The 12,780-nt window shown below is 38.9% G+C and overlaps 1 protein-coding gene across 1 annotated transcript; it reads right to left on the minus strand.

The window, feature by feature from the left end:
* Window positions 1-408: 408 nt before the first annotated feature.
* On the minus strand, window positions 409-10,643 carry LOC132556564 (delta-1-pyrroline-5-carboxylate synthase-like). The gene is made up of 14 exons (XM_060220976.1): window positions 10,470-10,643; window positions 9,439-9,576; window positions 9,130-9,234; window positions 8,527-8,715; window positions 7,973-8,191; window positions 7,522-7,684; window positions 6,081-6,224; window positions 5,587-5,804; window positions 4,203-4,340; window positions 3,516-3,711; window positions 2,989-3,110; window positions 2,316-2,502; window positions 1,043-1,138; window positions 409-626 (listed from the first exon to the last, which is right to left on the minus strand). The coding sequence occupies exons 1-14, from the start codon at window positions 10,626-10,628 to the stop codon at window positions 409-411; spliced, it is 2,292 nt and encodes a 763-aa protein (XP_060076959.1). The 5' UTR covers window positions 10,629-10,643.
* Window positions 10,644-12,780: the final 2,137 nt, after the last annotated feature.

Genomic DNA, 12,780 nt, shown 5'->3' on the forward strand with positions numbered 1-12,780 from the left:
CATGACTCTCATCCATTTGTACAATGTTTGTTTCATACTGAATTGAAAAATTAGGCTGCTTCGCATCTCTGATAACAATAAATGTATGCTGCTGTTTTACCTTTGGCTCCATATCAAGTGTTCATTATTAACGCGAATCTGAAAATAGTCTCGCTGGCACCAGCGGAAATAGAGGAAGTCCATTATGTTATCAAGAGTGATAAGAGTAAACTTTCTTGTCTAACGGCACAGTCATGTGAACAGGTCTCTCTCTCTCTCCCTCTGCTTCCTGAGAAAGTTAGCGATCGTGGAGTCTCGGATCCTTATCGGAGGTGAAGTAGGTCTCATATGAAAGGAATATGTATTTTCAACACTGCAAGTCGGGGCATTTATCATGGACACAGTGTTTACCTCAACAAAATGACGTTTTCAAGCTCTTCTTGATTGTATCTCTTCACTGATGTTGTCTCTGTGAATCTCCATATCATCGACTTCAAGTTCCTTATGTATATACTGGTACTTCCCACTGTTAAAATCCTGGACCGTCTGTCCGGTCCCCCGGAGAAGCCACTTGGTTGTCAATAGGCCTTCCACTCCTACGGGTCCCCGGGCGTGTATACGGGTGGTACTGATCCCCACCTCAGCACCTAGATCAGGGATAAAGGCCAAAACTTTATAAATATGGTCAAGAGAGCGTATGGTTGATAAAACTTGTTCTAAATTCTTAACTCTAAAAATGTCTATGAAAAAAATTACTATTAACATCGACCAAACAATTAGTGTTCCACAAAATCGATCCCTATTACGAGACACCCTTTTTCCGTAATCTGTTTCCTCTCACACACATTATTATTTTACAATGTTTTTTGTGCGATTTTGGTTTTGAAAAGGCAAAAGTTAAAAAACACCAATTCTTATCTTTTTCGACGCGAAAACATGAAAGAACGAGAATTTGGATTTTTTAATTCTCAACTGTTCACGGTGAAAAGACGAAATAACGAAATGACGGAAATCCGCCGCAGTGCAACAATAATAGAATTGTTGAATATCTCAAAAGTCACACCTAATCCGAATCGGTATCCATCCGCAAAACGAGTACTGGCATTGTGAAACACACAGGCGCTGTCAACCCCCTGGATAAATCGTTCAGCGGCGTTTTCTGTAAGAACATATAGGGAAATATATATTTTTTGGGTTCTTACATTGTTCTGCTGTCTTACAGATAGTACAAGGTACAAATGTAATGAAAATCACTTTTTCGTTAGAGGTTTACTTCAGACTTCTAATTAAATATATATGATTTTATCTGAAATTTACCTAACGTTTTTCTATTCTTTTTGTAATTTACTATCGACTGCTTACATTATTTCAATATAAAGGACGTTATCATTTCGATTGTAAACAGATGTCACGATGGTCTAATATTGGCTTAACATTTTAACTTTTCTGTTCTTCTGATTTAAAAAAGTATGTATAATGCCATAGAGCACTGTTTTTTACCCTTTTTTGCGACTATGACTTTAGTTTATATGTGCGTGTTTCATTTGCTATTTGATGTTGAATTTGCAAAGCAGGCAATATCTAAGACGTGAGAAAAAAAAGAGAGTCATTTCAGGTTATATGAGAAAGGAAAATGCTACTTTCAAGTATCATGTTAAGGGGTCCAGGAGCTCAGTAAAGGCTACTTTTAGCTGCATTATGACAGAGTCAGAAAACATCAGAAACATAGAAAAATGGTTGACCTTTATCGATGAGATTTGCGGTTATATGACAGTCGATGTATGTGTAATTGTTTGGCTCTACCATACATCACCCTAGATTATGAAGCTATTCACTTGTGTGTCTGTTGTACAATCTTTGATAATATTTACCGACTCACCGCCTCTCCGAGGTAACTCCCAAGTGTGGTGTGCCAGTGACAACCACTGTATGAGCTAAAGCTCAGATATCCTCTTTCTTAGATGTAGTCGAAAGGTAGGTCAAAGTAACCTACTTTTGATGCATAACAGTTTCAGTGCTATGGAGGAAATAGAGTCTGGAAAAACTCCTTTTTTCTCTGGGTCAAAGGTCAAAAGATAGGTCATAGTGATCGCCTAACCAGATCCGAGGTGTGTAGTTACATTGGTTTTCGAGCGAGTGTGTGTTTGATCAAACAGGTGCAGTAATTGCTCTGTGATCTCTTTGTTGTGCCTCTTTATTCCAAATGCTCTTAAAAATCAGAAACCTCCCACGTGATCTTCAGTAAGATCAACATTAGCTACTAAAGGAAAGCAACATAAAAATCCCCGCAAATAGACCTTTCTATAGTCATGTGATATATGTAACAAATACATTACCATTGTCTGTGACGATGCTGTCGGTGTGAGAACTGCCATATTTGTTGATGTGTGCTATTGCATCATCTACGTCATCGACAAGCTCCATTGTCATCGCAAGGTCACCATATTCAATATGCATCGATTTTGCTAGAGGAGGTCCGAATTTGATCTTATTGGCCAGCCTCGGACCAGCATATATTTTCACCTGCAATAAAACGAAACAATAATAAACAAATATTGCAAGTCCACTTGTTAGGAAATCTGAAGTGAAATACTTTTGATAGCACCTTAAACTGTATGTATACTACCCTTTTTTCTGGCATAAGCAAAAGCATACGTGATTACATGTGGTTGTCATTTTTACTATGACACGATACTCAAACTGGATTCGATTTTCTTATGGTGAAATCATCTTACTTTCCTAAGGATTCGATTTTCTTTTCCATAGCAATTCATACCTGAAGAGAAACAAATATCTAGTACTTAGAATATTGTATCAAAATCGTTCCATATCATTAAATTGAGTTGTATTTGAAGATGAGTAATTCTGGATTCTGTATTTATTGGGTTTTGACTCCATCGCACCAGATAAGACACACGTACACCGCATCCGTTAACATTACATTTCAATCGATCTAAATAAACACCATGAATTTTAACCATTTAAGTTATACTCTGCCACTATACTTACCGCATTCTGTTTGAGGGTGTCGACGAGTGTATCAAATTCGTGGGAACCGAACAAGTTGCTATGGATAAGGAGGGTCTCCACAGAGTTACAGGCGGCCGGGTAGTCACACTTGCTGTCACACACTGATAATATAATGATTTCTTAGAGCGTTTTGTTGCTTTAATCTGAACTTCATAAAGTACTTTTTAACCCCACCATCATTTATTAAGACAGCCATCATATCATATTAATTGAGATCACATTAATTACTGAAACCTTTTAGAAACAATATTTGAATCATTATTAATTGATGGAACAGCCGAATCTGTGTTGTGGTTTTCTTTGTAACAAGTTGTGGTTTGAGTGTATGATACAAATAAAATCCAATCGTTTTCATTATGTTCGTCAATAAGGCTAGATTCTATAACAATTATAATTTTCTCTGCGTGTTTGTAAATTTTACAAGACTAGCTTAAAACCATGAAATAATACTTGCTTTTATTCTCAATAACGAAAGTGAACTGTAGCATGTTACAGCACCGACTTACCTATCTTAGTGGCCATCTTGATGTCCGCATCTACATCCACATACACGTGACACACGCCTTCGCTGTGACCCAAGACAGGAATTCCATTGCTATGTTCCGAGATATTGCGGATGAGCTCCTTAGATCCACGAGGAATGACAAGATCTATGTAATCTGACATCTGTAGCAAATCATGTATATCCTCTCGTCTGCTAATCTGCAATCAAGGCCAAAGTCACATGTTTTCTGTGAAAGTTACAATGTAGAGTTATAGAATACAAAATCGAACAAAAAGTGTATATTTAGATTCAGTTTTACTCAAACCACGTGTTTTGTACGGGGGATTTAGCATCGATGCTAAAAACATTCTACTTCATTCTTAATTCTTCAGCGTCGTTTCGCAAACATCAAAAGGATAATAGTGGTATTTTTATCATGTATGAAAACAGATATTTAACTAAATATATTCAATATGTTATTGGCTGTGGTTACCGGTTTTGACAGTATTTTCCATAAAAACCCTGATTTCCCACTTGACTCACTCAGAAACTCACCCTTCCCGATCTACAAGTTGGAAACTACTGATAATGTTAAAAACTGTTGACAAAAAGGTGATGTTATACAGCACTACATACTGTTGAAAACAGGGTGACATTACCCTAAAACGTGACACAAAAATAGTTATTGTAGATCACAGGGAGTCATTACCAGGGAGACGGTTTCCTTAGGAACATGTGATTGTAGGGCCTCCTGGACCAGACCATGGAGAAGCTTGTTACTGTGGAAAGCTTCTTTTCCACCTTTAAGTAGGAGACCGTTTCCACTGCTGATAGCCAGGGCGGCAACCTGCAGAAGCGAACAGAAAGTTTTTTTTTTAAACAAGAAAAGCAGATGTAGGAATACATGAATACAACTTTAGCTTTAAGTTTTAATTGTAAATAGACTGTTCTTCCCATTCCACGTCAGAGAGATTTTCCTATTACTGCAGGTGGACTATTCACCAATAAAAGCACTTCCCATTCCACGTCAGAGAGATTTTCCTATTACTGCAGGTGGACAGGGCACCTCGAGTTCGGTCACCAATAAAAGCACTTCCCATTCCGCGTCAGAGACATTTTCCTATTACTGCAGGTGGACAGGGCACCTCGAGTTCGGTCACCAATAAAAGCACTTCCCATTCCGCGTCAGAGAGATTTCCCGTTTACTGCAGATGGACAGGGTACCTTGAGTTCGGTCACCGATAAAAGCACTTCCCATTGTCCATAATCCTCCAAGTAGTTGATAAGAGGAAGGAACTACAGATGTGTTTTAAATGGAAGAACAATGTTTGAAATTTTAATAATCCTTCTATAAACAATCCTCCCTTTTTTTGTCTCTTTGGTTTCATCCCATAAAACCCCATGTTTTTTTATTGTAAAACTCGGTAATAATATGCGTATATCCTTCATTAATTGTTTCTGCTTGTTAACTAGGCTTTGCCGGACGTGTCTTATGCTAGTAAGTCTGCCTGTTGGTTCCATTGACATTACATTTTTGGATTGATCAGGTGTCGCCGATGAAGTTGATGACGCTTACGCTTGCGAAACATCTAGTATTTGCCTCATTTTTCTTTGTCGGGAGTCTCATTGTAAATGTTTCTTTTCTATATTTTGGCTTTATTTTATTGAGTTTGTAATATGATTATGTTCATATGGTGATATTGTTTTGTTGTTTTAAAGGCACAATATCATGAAAAAAAATTAATTCTCAAATAATGAGCATGACTATGGTCGTTAGTTCTCTTTAGCTAATTTGTAAAATAGTATAATCTTTGAGTTGGAACAACCTTTCAATTCGAATGATACCAATATCCTTGCCCTTGTTACATCTTTCAAGATTATGTCAAAATCAATCACAAGGACAAAGTTTTTAAGTGCAAACTAATATTCCGCATGCCTTAATACAAATGTGAAATCTGATCTTTTCAGTATCATCGACATATCGGATATACCGACTGTACTGGGAGATTGACCATTAAATACTGCCCAGTCAGAACAGCATTATAAGCATTTTTTCAAGAGGATAAACTCTAATCGACAATATATATTTATACCTGTGGTAAAGCATCAGGTCTTGATTCAAAGATGACCATAAGCACGCCGAGAGGTGCCGTCACCTGTTGTAATTCCAGCCCGTTGGCCAACTGTGTTCGCCGTATTATCCTCCCGACGGTGTTTTCACTAGCTGTGGCGATCTGTCGTAGCCCAACAGCTAGAGTCTGTAGCTTGTTTTCAGTGAGGGCGAGACGAGCAAGAAGTGGTGCTTCAATACCTTCAACAATTAATAGAGTTATTGCCCTTGATGTGTTTGAGTTATTGAACCGATGTATTGTTTACGTTAAGATGTTTACTTCTCCTATCTTATTATTATGGCGTATGGCATGATAGTTTTTTTAGTAATCATCTTGATTTTTTGTTTGTTTTAATCAATTAGTACATAGTAATTTTCAAAGCATAATGGTCTCCATCATCATTTGTCAGATTCATTACAACAAACTATTTTTTTCAGTATTGCCATAAATACATATATCATGGCAGTCAAAACTACCTTTCTCTTCCGCCAAACTGACGTCTAGCCTGTTTGCTGCCAGTATTTCTTGCGTCCGCTCTATCAATAAGTCCGCCAGTTGGTTGATAATTGCAACACGTTGATTTGGTGCGAGAGTCTGAAGAAGTCTGCTACCCTCTCGTGCTGTCGGTGACGAAGAAAAGTAAACTTTCTTACTTATTCATTGTACATGTATTAGTGTTTGAACTCAATGACGCACTGTAAAGATTTCATGCAAACTGGTCAAAATATTGGAACAACCTCACAATGTAATGTACTGGAGTGTTTTCACTTAAGCATGTGTGTTAACAATGTATGTAAACGTTCATGTGAGGGTGTGTGTGAGAATGTGCTTTATGATTTGGTTACATTCTGTTTATGTATTTATGTGAAGTTGTATATGTTTATTATACATTATTAAGCATACTCGTCAAGGGAGTTCACTCTCCATATAGGTCAATTATAACATGTTTATACATGTATGTACAATATTCATGTAAACCTATGGGCTGTAAGGACCCCGGAATAAGACTGAACTACACTGAACTAAACTGAATGTCCGTCCTGATATATTTATCAACTTAGACGTAGAGGCAACAGAGATGATATTTATCGATTGTGCTTGCAAAAGAATTGTTGAAATAACACATGGGGATGTTTCTTCTACGGGAACTACCATGGTATGTTACATCAGTTTGACCCTTTTTGGTCCGCCCTTCATCCACAGAGGGTCAGCCATGATCAATATGTGCACACCACTAAGCCGTCACCCTAAACTTATAATAATAACTAAGGCTGAAATATTCCCAACGGAAATTGAACAATTTATGTCAAAAAATGTACTTTTTCTATATAAACTATTGTAAACATTATTCCTTGGAGCTATGAAATTCACAAATTTGACCACGCACAGTGCTACCAAAAATAATGACCACAATATTACCTACGTTGTATGACCACAATATCATACGCTGCATGACCAAAATATTTGCTACCCTGTTTGACCAAAATATTTCCTACGTTAATAACCAAAATATTTCCTATCCAGTATGACCAAAATATTTCCTACCCTGTTTGACCAAAAATATTTCCTACCCAGTATCACCTAAATATTACCTACGTTGTATAACCAAAATATTACCTACGTTGTATAACCAAAATATTACCTACACTGTATGATCATAATATTACCTACGTTGTATGACCACAATATTACCTACACTGTATGATCATAATATTACCTACGTTGTATGACCACAATATTACCTACGTTGTATGACCACAATGTTACCTACACTGTATGACCACAATATCCTACGTTGTATGACCACAATGTTACCTACGTTGTATGACCACAATATCCTACGTTGTATGACCACAATATTACCTTCGTGATATGACCACAATATTACCTACGTTGTATGACCACTGTATTACCTACCTCGTAAGGCCTGCTCCTCTACATTGTCCCCTTTTGGCTCTTCCTTGGTGAAAAACGTTCCAATCTTTTTCCCATCTATGATATTGACTATGGCTCGATTTTCCATCCCATTACAAATAACAACGGAGACGCCATTTTCCAACGCCCAGGTAGCAGCGCGTACCTAAACGACAAACGAAAAATAAATCACAAATCAAGAAGAAATTCGAAAGTGTAAAAAAAGAAGATAGGAAAGAATGAAATATTTTCTTTTGACAGAGCAATTCATCAATATTTGAAAGCATGTATAGTTTTGAAATTTTGAATTATTTAGTGGGTCTAGTGGCTATACAAGGCTGCATCATTGTCACGATACATGTTGCCAAATAAAATCGTTCTGTTGTCTCACTTCCAGCTCCTATCAAAAGACTACCCAGAATACCCAATTCATTACTATTTTTCTCATTGTTACCTTAGATTCCATTCCACCAAGCCCTACTCGTGACTTCTCCCCGAACACGACCCCAGCTCCATGCTTGGTGGGGCAGAATGTGTGGAGTAGACACGACCCTTCCATGGAGGGGGGTCGATTGTATAGTCCGTCTACATCAGACATAATGACCATCAGGTCAGCATCTATTTCCACAGCAAGGCGGGCAGCTAGACTGTCATTGTCTTTCAGACTGATCACCTGTAAATGTACGACCAAAATGGACCGAGCGGACTACAAATGGACACTAAATCTAAGTGATAAAGAAAGTCTTATTTCAGCAAATAGCGCAAGGAATGATATCTCACTAACTGACCAAAAAAAAACAAGAGGATTATACCCTGACAATTAAATATAAAGTGAAAATTGTCTTAACGTCAGGTATACAAGATGAGGAATTGCCTCCTTGGACAGAAGCAGGAAATATGTTTTAGTAATGTAGTAAGATCGTATTTCTGTAAATAAAAAAGGAACAAAATCTAAAAACTTCTAATACACTTAGTGCTGTCATTATTTATATTAATCGATATCACTACGATTTTGTCATCATCATCATTCAGTTGAGACCTTACCCCGGCCAGGTCTTGATCGGCTAGTGGTGGCGGCGACACAGCGTCGTTAGAGTTGAGGATTGGTATCACGTTTAATCTGAGTAGCTCCATCAAAGTTTCAATTAGGTTCATTCGACTTGACTCGTGATACAGATCAGGTTTCGTTATCAGCACCTATTAAAGGGCAACTCCAAAATGCATATCATTACAATAATGGAATTTATCTTTTATCACAACTGTTTGTATCACTCACATCTTATGTATCCAACTACTGTGTACGTTGGGATATGTAATATGATGTATTAGGCAAAACCTTCCTAATAGTCTCTCCAATTATCTAACAGAAAATAGCAGATTCAAAATGAATAAGACTTGTGTTTCTTGTTTAAGCTTTCCCAATGAACTTATGTTTGACAATATCCAAGTCTTTCCGTGTTTTGGCAGTAAGGGATCGATGGATTTCATTATCAAGTAAATGGTGATGTTGACTAAAGATGTACAACTAGAATATTCAACTAAAATATATTCATTTAACAGCTATAAGCTTAACTTCCAAAGCTGAAGCTATCGAGGCTGTATGGAACTGACCTGTGCAGTTTTGACACCATATTGCATAAACATCGCCTCGTAAAGTGACATCAAACCACTTTGCCCCACCGCTGCGCATGCCCGTGGCTCTATCAGAGGACCAGCCTATAAATAATAAAAAAACATTTGACTTTTAGCATCTGCTTTACTTTATATATATATTTTACATCCGTTGGGCAATTTGTGATAAAACAACAAAAATGAAATTCTTTGATTACAAAAGAACTTTAATCATATCACAATGAAAACAAACCATGAATTTGCTAATTACTAAGAACCAAAGGAATTCTTACAAATCTATAAATATACCTGTCTGTTGGTGTTCGCCAGTGTCTGTCGTACACTCATGGACATGACGAGTTCCTGTCTCATCTGCTGCTTGCCGAACGCTATGGCCCCACTCGTCACCATCATCATTTGCTTGCCACGATTTTGTAACTCGGACACCTGACAAAGTGGACACATTATCATATATATATATATCATCAAACAACATGACATAACCCTGAAAACTTTGCTCCTCTCTTGACCAACTTGATTAGGTTTTCGTTCAAGACTGCATTCATCGAATGCTTATCAGAACAGGTAAAAACGACATCGACAAATCCTTCAGTACACTTTCGGAACTTTACGATATGCAGATGACACGCATTTTTAGGATACAAGATATTTGATATGCTACCAAGAGCTTGAAAGCCTTATCTAAATTATACGTCTACTCTTATACATTGTACAGCTCTGTCGTGAATTTTTTCAATAATCTACAACCATCCTTCCTTAACCTGTATTGTTTACATTGCACAGCTGATTTGATACTCTAGGACTTGTTCGAGATTTTTTATGTAAAAGTTGAGAAATTTCGAACATACTTAAATCAAGATATCCAGGGATGATTATGATGAAAGCTAAGAGGAATGTGTGATGACATTGGGAAATATATCTAATTCTCTTTTATGATGTAAAGCCATAGAACCCTCTCTTTATGTGTGTCTGTGCAATGTGAAACAATTTGAATACATCCTGGTGTTTAAAATATCAAGTATGGCTTTGTAATTTGCCCATTTATGTCTTTGAAATGTTGTACATTTCTGCATTGACCTCGTCTTAAGTGAGAGGTGTCGTCTGTGAAGCAGAAAGCGATTATTACTCTAGAACACGTGGTCTCCTTTCTCAATTTTCATCGCGTAAATTTTCCTTCATTTGAAATTCAATGCATTTTCAGTTCTATTTGCAGTTTGTTTAGTTGTCATGTAGATCGTCTCTTGATTTCAGGATTACTGACGTACCGTCGAAAAACTAACCTACCAGACCAAAGGTAATGACATATACAGAATAAATACCTGTTCTACAATGGAGGCCAGTCTTCCGAGAGCCAAGCCACATTCATCTTCCCTTGTGATTACAGCACTGCCAAGTTTAACTATTACACGTTTTGATCCCTGAAGGTCACTTCTGATATGATGTTTCTGGCTAGACTTGACCGATGTACTAAATGGCATAGCGATTCGATGTCTAGTCAAGGCGGATGAGACGTAGTGAAAGTTGACTCGGCGTTTAGCTTGACCACATCCACAAACTTCCGCTATGGATCGTGTAGCAAAGCGTCCCCTGGGTACTGAACATCCATGTTTTAGATTCAGTAGAATTTGAGACATGTTTACCTACAATAAAACATCATCGATTATTAAATCAATTTTATTTGGCATATTAGTCTAGTAGGAACTTGATCGGCGTTTGACTCAAGAGTCGGCGCTAAATTGGACCATCTGCTTCATAGTGGACTGGCACCAGCTGTTTGGACCACCTGTCAAGTGGTAGACTGGGACCAGCTGTTTGGACCAGCTGTCAAGTGGTAGACAGGGACCAGCTGTTTGGTCCACCTGTCAAGTGGTAGACAGGGACCAGCTGTTTGGTCCACCTGTCAAGTGGTAGACTGGGACCAGCTGTTTGGACCACCTGTCCAGTGGTAGACTGGGACCAGCTGTTTGGACCAGCTGTCAAGTGGTAGACAGGGACCAGCTGTTTGGTCCACCTGTCAAGTGGTAGAATGGGACCAGCTGTTTGGTCCACCTGTCAAGTGGCAGACTGGGACCAGCTGTTTGGTCCACCTGTCAAGTGGTAGAGCGGGACCAGCTGTTTGGTCCACCTGTCAAGTGCAAGACTGGAAACAGCTATTTAGTCCACCTGTCAAGTGGTCGCCTGGGACCAGTTGTTTGAACCACCTGTCAAGGGGTAGACTGACCAAAATGTTTGGTCCAACTGTCAAGTGGTAGGCTGGGACCGGCTGTTTGGTCCAACTGTCAAGTGGTAGGCTGGGACCAGCTGTTTGTTTCAAATGTCACATTTTCGACCTGGACCAGCTGTTTGTTTCACATGTCACATGTTCGACTTGGACCAGCTGTTTGTTTCACATGTCACGAGGTTAACTGGAACCAGCTATTACATATGTAGGTCTTAATATTATGAAGTAAACTGACATATTGTATAGCCAAGAACTTCAGACTATATTCAGAGTAACTGCGAATACAGAGGTATACAGGTGTAATGGGGATGGCATCGTGGGATGTTACTTTTAACAACGGGAACTACCACGGGGGATGTTACTTCTAACAGCGGGAAATACCACGGGGATGTTACTTCCAACGGCGGGAAATACCACGGGGATGTTACTTCTAACAACGGGAATTACCACGGGGATGTTACTTCTAACAACGGGAATTACCATGGGGATGTTTCTTCTACGGGAACTACCATGGGTATGTTACTTCTAACAACGGGAATTACCATGGGGATGTTTCTTCTACGGGAACTACCATGGGTATGTTACTTCTAACAACGGGAATTACCACGGGGATGTTACTTCTAACAACGGGAACTACCACGGGGATGTTACTTCTACGGAAATTGGCATGGGGGTGTTACTTCTAGCAACGGGAATTATCACGGGGATGTTACTTCTAACAAAAGGAATTACCATGGGGATGTTTCTTCTACGGGAACTACCACGGGGATGTTACTTCTACGGAAATAGGCATGGGACGGGGATGTTACTTCTAACAACGGGAATTACCACGGGTATGTTACTTCTACGGGAATTACCAAGGGGGATGTTACTTCTAAGAACGGGAATTACCACGGGGATGTTACTTCTAACAACGGGAACTACCACGGGGATGTTACTTCTACGGAAATAGGCATGGGGGTGTTACTTCTAGCAACGGGAATTATCACGGGGATGTTACTTCTAACAAAAGGAATTACCATGGGGATGTTTCTTCTACGGGAACTACCACGGGGATGTTACTTCTAACAACGGGAATTACCACGGGTATGTTACTTCTAACAACGGGAACTACCACGGGGATGTTACTTCTAACAACGGGAATTACCACGGGTATGTTTCTTCTACGGGAATTACCAAGGTGGATGTTACTTCTAACAACGGGAATTACCACGGGTATGTTACTTCTAGGGGAATTACCACGGGGATGTTACTTCTAACAACGGGAATTACCACGGGGATGTTACTTCTAACAAAGGGAATTACCACGGGGATGTTACTTCTACGGAAATAGGCATGGGGGTGTTACTTCTAACAACGGGAACTACCACGGGGATTTTACTTCTAACAAAGGGAATTACCACGGGGGA

This window comes from Ylistrum balloti, unplaced genomic scaffold, assembly GCF_031769215.1.
Source record: "Ylistrum balloti isolate Yb309-2 unplaced genomic scaffold, AGI_CSIRO_Ybal_v1 Utg370578, whole genome shotgun sequence".
Taxonomy (NCBI): Eukaryota; Metazoa; Mollusca; class Bivalvia; order Pectinida; family Pectinidae; genus Ylistrum; species Ylistrum balloti.

Bases quoted from the DNA above. Each gene is read 5' to 3' on its own strand.
- LOC132556564 (XM_060220976.1), bottom strand. From the start codon at position 10,628: ATGCCATTTAGTACATCGGTCAAGTCTAGCCAGAAACATCATATCAGA. The intron at 8,192-8,526 runs GTAGTGATATCG...GTACATTTACAG, and splicing joins ATGATGATGATGACAAAATC to GTGATCAGTCTGAAAGACAA. The intron at 6,225-7,521 runs GTAGGTAATACA...CGTCACCGACAG, and splicing joins AGAGGAGCAGGCCTTACGAG to CACGAGAGGGTAGCAGACTT.